At 37.4% G+C, this 13,913-nt stretch overlaps 2 protein-coding genes across 2 annotated transcripts in view; one reads left to right on the plus strand and one right to left on the minus strand.

Moving 5' to 3' along the window:
• LOC145988309 (uncharacterized) overlaps positions 1-13,913 on the minus strand; it is a 264,996-nt gene that overhangs the window by 73,407 nt on the left and 177,676 nt on the right. The gene's annotated exons all lie outside the window — the stretch shown is intronic.
• The window catches only part of LOC145988306 (uncharacterized), a 12,028-nt gene continuing 7,726 nt past the window's right edge, over positions 9,612-13,913 (plus strand). Inside the window, exon 1 of the mRNA XM_083123170.1 lies at positions 9,612-9,672. Within this exon, the coding sequence (XP_082979296.1) occupies positions 9,658-9,672 (15 nt within the window). The 5' untranslated portion in view covers positions 9,612-9,657. The remainder of the gene's footprint in view (positions 9,673-13,913) is intronic.

Genomic DNA, 13,913 nt, shown 5'->3' on the forward strand with positions numbered 1-13,913 from the left:
GTTTGCTGAGTATTTTGTTACTCTTATACTAGGTAAACGTTTTCTAAATATATCAGATAGGGCTCCATATACTTTTGTTTTTGCTGTTTGGAGATGATGCGATCAGCATCAGTCTCCATCTGCTTTTTATTTCATGTACCCAATATTATTGTGAGGCTTAGTGAATTCTAGAGCCTATTTATGCAGGAGAGAGGGTTTGAAAATTTTGATCTTAGATAACCCACAACTATTTGTCAGAGTATTTTAAAGGATATTTTATACTTACTATGTGCCACTAGAATATCTAAGCTTGCTTAATTTTTATGTCTGTAACGCTGTTATTGTATTTCTAGCTAAGGCTTACTGGATAAAGTACACGAAATGTTTAACATTTCGACTATTTGCCTTTATACGAGGCCAATTTTTTAGTGTAACGAAAATTATTATGTGTCTATGAGGTCTGAAACCCCTTTACCAAGGGTCCATAACTGGACGCTTACCAACATTGTTCCTTTTTTTTTAAAAAAAAAAAAAACATTTATCAATATATTGACAATTCACAGGACAAGACGAAGTTCACAGACGACTGACTATATGGACCATACGTCCACTTGCTAAACTTTTTTCTATGCTAGAAGAATAACTTAGCCTTATACCCTTTTTCAAGGTATTTTTGAAGTATTACTGGTTTTTTGGGTGCATCAACACTTGGGTTATTTCCATTTGGGTTATTATACGAGGCTACAATCACTATCTGAACACTGAAATCCTCTGATTGAAACTAAAAGCTTAGGCTGTAACTAGGGACTTAGTATGTATATCGACAATTTATAGGACAACACGAACCTTACAAAGGATTATAGGTGACGTAGGACCACACGCCAGAGCTTTGTTAATCTGCAAGAAGCACTTACAGCTAATATTACGAGGAAATGAGTTTGATTTTTTACTGTTTCACAAGAATACTACCTTTTATACACCCAATATTTGCTTTTTCAAGTAACTACATGTACCAGAAGTACTTACAGGCCAACTCTAACTAGACTTCGACTTATTCTATATCATGTGCTAAATTATAAAGAATTATGATTGTGTATATTTCTGAGGAAGTACGCAAAAGCAGATTACCCGATTAAAGTATCTGAAAAACAGATTTTTCTATGTAAGTATATTTTTATTGACTGGATTATTTAACAGATCAAAAAGGAAGACTGCAAAATTCATTAAATGTAGTTCTATAGTATAGGTGGTTTCAGAGATATAAAAAGAACAAATATAAGATTTCGCTGTTTTTTGCTTCTGAGGCTAATCGCGACGCTAAGGGTAAAAGGCGAGGAAATGTAACGGAGGAGAAACAGTCCCAAAAGTTATGGGTTGTAGTATTGATCTACGCCAACGTCAATCGCTATTTAATATTCGCAATTAATTTGCACGTACTTAGAACGCATTTGCACGGGTTTTAATTAATTTGCACGTACTTAGAACTAATTTGCAAGTACTTAGAGTACTTTACATTTATGTATTTGCTTAATTATAACTTTTATGAATATATAATTATTTATTTTATGAAACATATGTATATAGAAGGTAATTAGAGGTACTAAACGCTATGCATATGACTTTATATTCATTACTGCAAAGTATGTAATGTATGAAACTATAATAATTAATGTTTATAATATTGAAAATAAGAGTTTATGGTTTATGAACCGCTATGAAAGGTGGTAATGGTACGATTTGGGACGGTCCCGGTATTCGAACCCGCGATATGTAACGGTAATAAATGGTTAGGCCTATAGTGTACAATGTATGTAATAATTTCATTATGTTATGAAAGACGATGGTGCAACACGCCAGACAGAATACGGTGAACTCCGCGCTGAGGGTAGAGGAGAAAGGAATTTGGGAGATGAGCGGTCAAGGTCAAATGACGTCAGAACGTCAGAACAAAGAAAGAACGCGAGAACCTGATTGACCAATCAGAGACCGCGTCGGTAGATTTTCAAAACCGGTTTTTCCAAGGTTAACTAGAACGCAAGAACAGGGGAAAGGTATGCAATACTGTAGAGCAGGGGAGGGATTGAACCAGACAACAAAGGATGTCTGGAAATGCGCAGCAAGGGTCAAATTTTTGAAACTGCGCGTCGCTTGCATGCTACAACATGTTTCTGTATAAGTAGGCCAAGGTTTTCTAGAACACTAGAACAAAGGATGATGGGAAGGAGTTCAAGGTGAACTAGACCGCAAGAACAAAGAAAGCGTCGGTTTATATTTCAACCAATCAGAAAACGCGTCGGTTTTATTTCAACCAATCAGAGAACGCGTCAGTTTTGTTTATGAAGTATAAAAAAACGCGTAAAAGCGAGATGATGTTAGTATGAGAAGAATTTCTGAACCATTGTGTCAGAAAAGATATCAACTTGTGATTATTGTCTGAGATTTGAAGACAAAGAACTCAAAAGAAGCTATAATTAAGGTAAGTGATTTTTATTATCTATTGTTTTCTTTTTTAAAAAATATATAAACCAAATAATGAAACGAAGCAAGAAACAAATATGCGTAATGTGAACAAGTACTACAACAATTGAAAATTGACTTGCCCCCACCCCTAATTGGCTCATTGCTGTTTGCACTGTCTCACAGAAAAAAGTAGGATCACATGTAGGGATATCGTCGTGGAACACAACTCTGTCACACATATCATAGTATGCATTAACAAGTTCTAGTGGGGAAGTGTACTTTCCAGAATTAAAATTACTTATAATTTCGTCCGAAGTACTCACCGCAGTGTGGTTAGCCTCGTTAGTTGAGCTTGAAGACGCCATCTTTCACTAACAGTTCCTTCCAGTCACACGTACACAGAAAATAGAATCACCTGTAAAAAAATAGAAAAAATAGTTGTAGTACTTGTTCACATTACGCAAATTTGTTTCTTGCTTCGTTTCATTATTTGGTTTATATATTTTTTTAAAAAGAAAACAATAGATAATAAAAATCACTTACCTTAATTATAGCTTCTTTTGAGTTCTTTGTCTTCAAATCTCAGACAATCACCACAAGTTGATATCTTTTCTGACACAATGGTTCAGAAATTCTTCTCAAACTAACATCTTCTCGCTTTTACGCGTTTTTTTATACTTCATAAACAAAACTGACGCGTTCTCTGATTGGTTGAAATAAAACCGACGCGTTTTCTGATTGGTTGAAATATAAACCGACGCTTTCTTTGTTCTTGCGGTCTAGTTCACCTTGAACTCCTTCCCATCATCCTTTGTTCTAGTGTTCTAGAAAACCTTGGCCTACTTATACAGAAACATGTTGTAGCATGCAAGCGACGCGCAGTTTCAAAAATTTGACCCTTGCTGCGCATTTCCAGACATCCTTTGTTGTCTGGTTCAATCCCTCCCCTGCTCTACAGTATTGCATACCTTTCCCCTGTTCTTGCGTTCTAGTTAACCTTGGAAAAACCGGTTTTGAAAATCTACCGACGCGGTCTCTGATTGGTCAATCAGGTTCTCGCGTTCTTTCTTTGTTCTGACGTTCTGACGTCATTTGACCTTGACCGCTCATCTCCCAAATTCCTTTCTCCTCTACCCTCAGCGCGGAGTTCACCGTATTCTGTCTGGCGTGTTGCACCATCGTCTTTCATAACATAATGAAATTATTACATACATTGTACACTATAGGCCTAACCATTTATTACCGTTACATATCGCGGGTTCGAATACCGGGACCGTCCCAAATCGTACCATTACCACCTTTCATAGCGGTTCATAAACCATAAACTCTTATTTTCAATATTATAAACATTAATTATTATAGTTTCATACATTACATACTTTGCAGTAATGAATATAAAGTCATATGCATAGCGTTTAGTACCTCTAATTACCTTCTATATACATATGTTTCATAAAATAAATAATTATATATTCATAAAAGTTATAATTAAGCAAATACATAAATGTAAAGTACTCTAAGTACTTGCAAATTAGTTCTAAGTACGTGCAAATTAATTAAAACCCGTGCAAATGCGTTCTAAGTACGTGCAAATTAATTGCGAATATTAAATAGCGATTGACGTTGGCGTAGATCAATACCTTGCCCACAAATTAGCGTTCTACAAAGCATTTATTAGGCCGTTACTTGGATATTGTTCCTCTGTACTCTATGGGATTAACATAAATAACACTAATAAATTACAAAAAATGCAATATTAGGCTATTCGTAGTATACGATATACAGCACACACGACTTCACGATCGAGCAGAGAAGAACTGCAACTACCCACGCTTGAATCCAGGCGAAAATATGCGTTCCTACTCAAAATTCATCAGGCAATTCACACACATAACCACTTACTAAGCGACAAGTTAATACAGGTGCAATATCCCAATCTGCGATCTAATAATACCAATAGCATCAGAATATCAAAATATAATAGGGCAAGATACGTATCAAAATCCCTATCGCTGGCAAGCAAGGAGTGGAATCAACTGCCTGTAGCCTGGAGAAATGAGAGAAATTTGGCCAAATTTAAACAACAAATTATTATGTTAATCTGTCTCATTGCTTCCTTCACATACACTTACTTCATTTTTTTATTTCTTGTGTGTTTCAATTATATAGGTACACTTTTAATTTTCTATATTTTATGCATTATAAACATTTATACACATATATCAGAATTGTATAGCTTAACAAATTAATTCATGTAGGGCAAAAGCTGTGTAAAGTGAACTGTAAGCTTAAGTGTGACCCTACTTCAAATAATAAATAATAATAATAATAATAATAATAATAATTTGAGAATGGTTCTTACTAATATTCGTATGCACATATGAAATATTGGGAAAGCAATTAAAAATTTAATGGAAATATATGACAAAATAATAAATATTCACGAATATTACCTCCCCATGTAATCCTATTCCATAATGTATAGGTACTAAAAGTACCATTGAGATTGCTTAAATACCTATTACAAATACGACAGCAAATTTTCAATGCGTAGTTATTTTTCACCCACCCTATAGTATTTCAAGATCTAGGTAACTCATTATCTATTGCTGATGATTATAAAACTCGAAACTCAAGTTACAGAATAATTGGAATGTTCTTAATGTTTCCGACTACGATTGGCTTCCCTCTTTCCTTTACGTATGCGTAATCACACATGTAATATGCTTTAACCTCGTTTTTTAAAAAATGTATCTTCTTTAACAAGGATTACAACACCACGAAACAGCTGACTCAGTTCTGAATACCACACATGCACAAACACTCACACGCAGGTCATGTTCAAACAGTAAAGCAATTTATGCCCGAAATATATGTCATTGTAATACATGTGTTTCTGATAATGTTGGCAATACTGAGTCTGTTCTACAATTGCATACAATTTTGTAATAAAACTGGATCCTCTGGAGTGTGGAAAGGAAAAGTTCCGGGCAACGAGAAGCGTGGAATTCTTTTCAATTAGTAAATCCGAACGATTCACGTCAAGGTAAGGAGGGAAAGGTGTCACTTGTGAAAGGATGATGTCGTCTGCATAAGCAACTTGGGATTATTCAATTTATTTATTGGGTGAACATGAATGTATTGAAGTTCCACTGGTTTCAAACTTTGCTCGTGGTTTTATGTAATTCTGTAGGTGCATTACATTAAGAACAGGATTGATAAAGGTCCACGAATTTTAAACAAATTCAATTCCGGTCCAAGAGAGAAAATCAGAAGCGTAAATGGTTTCTGGACCGTAAAGAACCTTTTTATCTGTAAAGTATTTCAATTCGGTCCAGGAACCTTTCTTCCGGATGAATTTAAATACGGTAAAGGAACCTTCTTTCCGGATCAATTTAAATACGTTCCAAGAATATTTTTTCAGATGAAACAATACGCAACTTGGAACGAATTTAAATTGTGTTGTGAAACCCAATAGAACCCATTAAAATGTATGAGTTCCTAGTCATTTAACAACCCTAATTAAGAGACATCGACAAGATGTACTAATAGCCAGAGAAGACTTACTAGCAATTTCGAGACAGGTCGTATGATGTATTAGTAATTTTGGTTCCTGTACAATCACCGGCAATAAAAAAATAGGACACCTAGATCCTGATATACTCGCTTCCCTGGAAGGCGTTATGTGGGTTACCTAACTCTACGGCCGTGGTAGAAGTTGCTATCGAAATTTACTATTAAAGTGCATTTATCCTCGCTATTTTATTACCGGTGACTGTATGTCAACCATTCTGTCTCTTCAGGTTGGTGGATGACTCGTAGACTCTTATAGACTCGAGGGGCCGGTGTGGCTTGCCACTTCGGTCTGGAAGCTGAATTAAAGGAAGGCTATTGTACCAAGATAAAGGATCCTTGAACTTTTCAGATGTATGCATAGAAAATTCCGTTCAAATCAGCAGCGTCACTTCTCACCACGTATTGTTACCGTATCTATATTAATATTTAACACTAATCAGTAAAGGAAAAAGTATTTGTTCTGCGGAATTCACTTTACATTGCACTTGCATGTTAACGTTCAATAAAATATGAGAAAATAATACAATGATGTTTACGTTTGGATAAGCGCAGTACAATATCTCTCTAGACTTCATAACGGGGAATGTACATTTTTTGAACATGCAAATCTTGACATGATACCGTAGTGTTGGGTGCAATGATTGACGTTGTGAATACAATGGGAGAGTAATCGGAAACTCATTTTTAAAGGAACTGTCAATACTTCTTTTATCTATCTTCAAGTTCATTTATTGTACTCTGTATTCACATATTTGCCTTGCGCAGTCAACAATGTGGAAACAATTTACCATGCATATGCACGGATGCGGAACTTCTCAATTGCTACAGTGGAACAACAATGCCAATAATGTAAATAATTTATTGTTGCAACAAACCAGCTTATCACTTGATACTATCCAGGGATAATTGAATGTATGGAATTTGAAACTGGACCAGATAATGGAAAGTCAAGGGTTGAACTCTAAAGGTACTGATATTTTGAGTTTTTAAGTCGAATTTATGCACACATAAGCTATTCGGGTAGTATGTGCGATTCAAGGTCTGGGTATGGCTGCTTACTTCCGACTATCCTTTCATTCATCCTCATCTTCATGATTAGTCTACAGAGAGAGACAAGCTGCCCCAATATTGATTGATAGAATTTACTCTACGTCTCTTTTCTGCCACTTTTCGCTATACGTGGTGAAACCGTGAGATGCAAAGCTCGAAGTGAGAGGTGCGATTCGGGGGAACTGTATCCTCAGCTATCAAAATTTTCGCAAACCAACCCTCCCAGCTGTTTCGTTTTCACCATGTTAAACAGTAGAGCCATCCCCCCCTAGAACCAAGGCTCTACCAAACATCTTCCCACCTAAGTTTTATTTTTACTTCAGACGCTTATGAAATGGATGAAGAGACAATCGCAAACATATAAGGATGACACAGCACAAGCCCCACACACTATTACCCTGTCTGTGGGTTCAGTCGCTTGAACCTATTAGGCTGCAGAACAACAACCCAGGGCGTATAGTACACAAAAAGAGACCTTGATATTTCAGTGCCTTCAGTGAAAGTCACTCTTCAAACTCCAGGCCCCAATAAACCGAATACGGTCAGTTTTGAATTAACCCTTAACATTAACTGGTGTGGAGGATTTTAGTCGCAGTAGTAGTGTGGTGTGGGTTTAGTTTCTTTATTTTGAGAGTATGTGATCAAATAATTCTAAAATTGAATTTATAATGATTACATTAATGTTAATTAAGTATACAAAACATTTTTTTTGCTTAAAATTCTTCACACTAAAATGTTCAGAAAATTATCAACTATTATTTAACATTTTTATCTTGTTTACAGGGACTGATATTTTTGTTCAAATTTCTGAACTCACTAATCTTCAAGATAATTGTTCAGTATAGGGAATTAAGAAAACAAACATGAATAAAAACACTGACATTTGTAAATTGTTCATGAATTGAAAAGTTATTTTTTTCTGCATCACTTAACTCGGGTCACAATATATGCAAAATCTCACAGTACTTTTGCTACACAAAGGCCGTTTGCACTTCTTACAAGCTCAGAAACATCAATTTCAATTTCCACATTATCATCTGACTCTTCATTAACAATCAAACGACGTATACCGTCACAATCGTTGGTCAAATTTTTGTTCAGTTTTCGCGCCATACGACACACAAAATGCTAACGTAAAAGATATGGTGTGGGTCAGATTGACCCGAACTCGCTACTATACGAAAACAATCAAATGCACATGTCAATCTGACCCACACCGCATCCTTTACGTTAGCATTTTATGTGTCGTATGGCGCGAAAAGTGAACAACTGTTGTCAATGCACACTGCAAAGATAAACAGCTACTGAGAACCAGAGCCCTCTACTGGGAAACTCATAAATTATAGAAACGGAAATTAACGTTCGCCAGCGTTTTGACCCGTACCACACCAGTTAAGGGTTGAAATAGATTCAAATATCCGGCTGTACAACATGCCTAGATAATCAAGGGTTCCCGGGATGGATCTCCGGTGGAGTCATGCAGTGTCTGGGATCCCATTGTAAACTGTAGATCCGATCGTCAGTATAAAGTGAATTAAAAGCAAAGTTTCACAAATTTCTACAGAAGTATTGGGCCTCACCAATAGAGTAGTGGTTAACATCGTCGCCTTGTAATCAAAGACTATGGGATTCGATATGCGGTGGAAGTACAGTCACCGGCAATAAAAATGGGATACCTAGATCCTTAAATACTCGCTTCCCTGCAAGGCGTTATGTGTGTTGCCTAACTATACGGCCATAAGTGGGTTTTAATAAAAAACTTTCAATGGAAACTTCAGGCTGTAGGTGTCCCATTTTTTGCCGGTGACTGTACATTGCATAGTGGTTCGGATCATTTTAAACTGCAGGTCCAGTCTCAATTATACTACCTGAGTATAAACTGGACTTAAAATGCGTGAAGATTACATTTCCGGATTTCAAGAAACAGGAACTGCAAGCAATTTTATTCCGTAGGCTACAGATCTGAACCGTGGTGGCATTCGGGTGCCAAAACTGGGAAGGAAAGACAGTTTACTTAATCTTGGTAAATAAGGTGGCCTAATGTGGGGAAAATGGGGGTTAAAAGTGTGGACGAAACTGCCCCCTCTCGCACCTCCAATAATTGCCACCACTGATCTGAAAATTTATGAAGAATTTGAAGCACTCGCAGCATTACACGTGGAGCAAACATTGAAACCATCTTCTGCGTTGATACCAATCAACCAGGATCCTTCTGCAATAAACAACCGAATCAATTGTTGCTATAAGGATCCATACCACTAATTGTCGAAGAGGCGGCGGTTTCCCCATATCACTTTCGTTTCTTGTTTGCTGTTACGCTTTCGATCGTCTCCAAAGCATGGCGATCGCGTTACAAGATAAACAATTAACATCGGACGAAGGAGAGCGTAAAGCTCAAGGAGTTGCCTTTACGTGGACAGTTATCTTGTCCAGCCATCGCCTGGTTAACCAAGTCCCGTTATCGTTTTGACCAATTCAACGGTTGTGGTCCGTCAGTGAAAGTGAAAAGTGTATAAAGTTAGTCGTTTCATTTTGATGGTCGCTAGTCGTGGATGGTGATCCAAGGACAAGACTGTGTGCTTCGGTTACAGAATGAATACGATACTGGTGAGTGGAAAGGTTGGCGCTTGGGCCTTTGAGGTCTCGAATGTGTGGCTGGCTCAGTGGATGTTTTAGCTCGTGGTCAAACGTGGTGGTGATTGTGTTGTTAAGATAATGACGGTTTTGCGTCTTCGAAAGTAGCTCCATCTAGTTCGCTGCACCTTTTGACACTAGGTGTAGTGCAGTTGTGTCCCGGTGTTACGCTGGTGCAAGAAAATGACGTTCAACCAAGTGGACGAATAGCGGTGTTCAAGCTCAGAATATTCAACATATGCCTGTCTGCTTCTTTAGACTTTCATTTGTTTAGTTAGCATGCACCACGTGACCACATACCATACATTACACCGCTCCAGAACGTAGTGCAAACTTGATACCAAATCAACGAAGTAGACGAGTCGATGTTGCACGCTAACCAACTAGACACGCCAGTGCAGATAGAGTCGAAAAGTGCAACGAACTGGACGGTGCCAATGACAGGCAGTCTTGCGCATTCAAAAGTGTAGCAACGTTTCTTTTAAGACAATTTCATTCTCATGTATGTAGCGGGACTGGATCTACAGCTTAATCCAAAACCAGAACCACCTTATGGCGGAGTGCTTAGCGTAACTTGCTGTTAATCCAAAGACCCTAAGCTCGAATCCTGGACAATGAATGACTGTGCGTTTGTTGATTGATTGATTTAGTTTATTTTACTTTGCTTTTCTACCACTTGATGAAATTTATGAAGAGACGTTCACAATGAATACCCATACCCTAGCCGGGATACGAACCCGAGACCCCTGGCGTCGTATCGCGGCGTGCTGACCACTTCGCCACGGAGGCCGGCAACTGTGTGTTTGTCTCATCGTGCATCCCATTAGTTCATGACCAATATGAAGCAATATAAGAATAATAGCCCACCTCCGTGGCTAGGACAGGGCGCTACAACACCAGGGGTCGCAGGTCATTATTTGTTGCAAGCCCTTGTTTCAAAAATATACTGTATTTAGACAAGCAATGCTAAATAACAAAAATAGAATCAATTTAAGCGTAAAGGAAGCTGAACCCCTTAACGCAATCCTGCACGTTTTTAAGAGATAAACAATGGGACACCAGCAAGCTCAACATGCGGTCAGTCGGTGGTTTCTTCTGAACACCATTTTTCCACGTTTGACTTCCTTTCCTACATTTATCTTCTCCTCCATTCATCTCTTCCACTGGCTCAGAGGGAGAAGGGGTACATTTATACACAGAGTGAAAATTAATTAATTCGTAGTTTTTCAATGAGTTAAGGCATGTTCCTTTACTTCCACTCAAGCACTTATAGTGTATATTTTAATTCCTCGGTTGTTCCTTTATTATTGTTACGTCCCGGCCTAATTCAGTAATACGTTATATAAAATATTACATTTAGGAAACAGGATCGTATTTCTTGTAATATGTCAAGCATGCTATGGAGCAATTATGTATTCGTACCTAATGGTTCAGGCCAGTTCCCAGGATTTTTTTTATGGAGGGGTCAGATCCAAAAATATGTTTGTGTGTGTTTGCGCGCGCGTGTGTTTATAGAAATTACAAAATAGTTGAAATGTTTCTATTAAATGTTAGATTTTCTCAAGATTTCATACTTATATTAGTCTCGAATTCGTGTTTTATCCTTATTGGCTAGACTGCACAATCGACCCTTATGTTTTACCGTTTCGGCGTAAAAGAAAAATATGTTCACTCCTAGTACTTAATTCGTGCATCGATTTGTCACTGTGCATTTTTCAATCACGAGTTCCTGTTCTGTGAAATAATATAAACTTTCCTACATTACTTTGTAACGATTGAAAAATTTTTGGCAAATCTTTTTAATATTTAATAGCCCTCGTATAAATTATTTTGTAGTTCTAATCTTTTGAATGTACATTTTATCTTTGTTTAAGAAAAATTGTAACGCAGTTTCGGCCCAGCGAGAAAGAACGCAAAGCAAGTAGAAGCTTGCGTTGTTTTTCTTCCTTAACAACAATGAGTTCTTTTTCGTTCGGCGCTGCGTGGGTTTGTAAATAAGTTTAGCTTGAATTGTGTTTCTGGAAATGCCTTTTGGAAGGGGTAATTGTTAGATGCTAAAAATAACTTTTCAGTTTGTCGAAATCTTTTGTTGAGAAATAGAATTGCGCAATCTCGCAAGTATAAATACCAGCCGTCTCGCTGGCAAAATAATCAGTATAGCAGTAGATTCCGGAATCGTTAGGTGATTAAATCGCTTGTCGAGGTCCAGGGCTGGGAGAACACAGGCGTTGTGAGGGGAGTGGCTGGTCAGCTCTCCCTTCTACAATGTCCTGAGTTCTCCGTAAGCCACCTTTCTGGATTTGTGCTGGTCAGCATGATCCTTAAAGGGGATTTTGGCAGGCTTATAAATAATTTGATTCATACTTAATTAATCTTAATAATTTAAAAATTTTGATTCATAAATTCTATCGAAGTTGGCACTGGTCAGTGTGACTCCGATATAAATTCAAGATATACATCCTTCTTGTCGAGTTTATATTATTTTTATTCTAAATCATTCTGAATTCTCCTGGTCAGGAGGTTCATTTAAATAAATTTGTTTCTTTGATACTTAAATCCGAGAGCATACCTCTGTTCAGAGGATGTCTCTTAAATCTAATAACTTATATAGTTTCACGTCCGTTTCTAAAGTCTGAGTATCCGGAACGTTTATTGGTTTCTCTTATTTAGGTTTTATATTAGATATAATTTTGAAACAGTTATAATAGGTGACCGGTCGAGTAAATGTTTTTATAGAAATTCGTTTTATGTAAAAGTCTATTGTTTTGCTTTTGCAATGTAAGTAGCCAAAGAGGGTAGACAGTGTACCCTGTTATGTTATGGAATTCCAAGCGAACATTTGTAGTTTGTGGCCGAGAGATGGCTTTGGTAATTGGGTAGAGACAGGCTCCCCTTATCTTTAGTTATGAATGTTATTGGAGGTTGGCCCCGAAGAGGGTAGTATACCTCGAGAGTTCTAAAGAACATAATACTGAAGTGAAAATATGACAGAAGCACAAATAGATATTTACGGATAAGAAGTTTATGTAATTTTCTTTTGGTTTTGGTTAATGGAAATTGTCGATCATTGCTGTTAATTTGTCACCTGTTTATTGAAACCAAGTTAAGCTGGGATATGGACGATGTATATATATCTATATAAGAGAGAGCTCTCTGGATTGTATTTTATGAGAAAGCAAGTTTCAGTCTATGTTTTTCGGAAGTTATTTGAACAGAAATTAAATTTTGGCATTGTAATTTTCTCTCGATCTGAAAATTGTATACTTTCTTTTATCTTTTTGTGTTTGTGTATGTCTTGTGTATTAGTTGTGCTGTCTAATGTGTTTATGTTCGTCTTGTGTAGTAATTGTGCTGTCTAATGTGTTTGTGTTTGTCTTGTGTAGTAGTTCCTCCATTCATATTGGGGGTTAGGCGTAGAGCTGACAACTCTGCACTGTAAAAAGCCATGTCAAGAATCAGCAATATAAGGCCATGGATGTTCCCAAGGTAAAATATTCCGGACCTAAGGGAAATCGGTAGGGATGGAAAAGAGTATATAGAACTTGCTCAAGATAGGGAAAGATGGAAGGCCTGTGTTGCTGCAGCCATGAACCTTCGGGTTTAAGAAGGCTAGGGAGTTAGTTAGTTAGAGTTAGAGCTTTTATCCTAACGTATATATGGATTAGTAAATAAATTTATAATCGTTATTTGGTATTTCTTTGTAGTAAGTTTGCCTAATAAGTATAAATTAACTGACTTCCTTTTGGTTGGAGAGGTGTCCCGCCGTTACTGATCAGTGAGGCGGAGGCCTTATCAATCCAAAGGACGCCAGAATTGATTATGCTGATTTCAATCACGAATCGTATGCGTATCCTCACTGGTCAGTGGAATGCGGGTGCGATTGCGGTGGGGTTCAAGCATGAGAAAGGGCTAATATAATTTGAAGTCTTGGTTATGTAAGTGTAAATTTAACTTTTGATTATATTATTATCTTGAAACAGACCCTTACCCGAACTTTGGGATGCGGGGTCTCATGCCCCGCAGGAACTGAGCGTAGTCGTGGCATTTATATATTTATAACAGAAAGATATTTGGTAGGCAGCGACGACCGGTCTTTGTCTGTCGAGGGGACCGAGCCGGTGTGTCGTGTGTCTTGGCAACTGGCGAGACGCCTGCTTGTTGCAACTTACCATAGGAGCTTTCCTTTATCGAAATCCATGATCTAAAGGCACAGT

This window comes from Lepisma saccharinum, chromosome 5 (genome assembly GCF_977018435.1).
Source record: "Lepisma saccharinum chromosome 5, izLepSacc3.1, whole genome shotgun sequence".
Lineage (NCBI taxonomy): Eukaryota > Metazoa > Arthropoda > Insecta > Zygentoma > Lepismatidae > Lepisma > Lepisma saccharinum.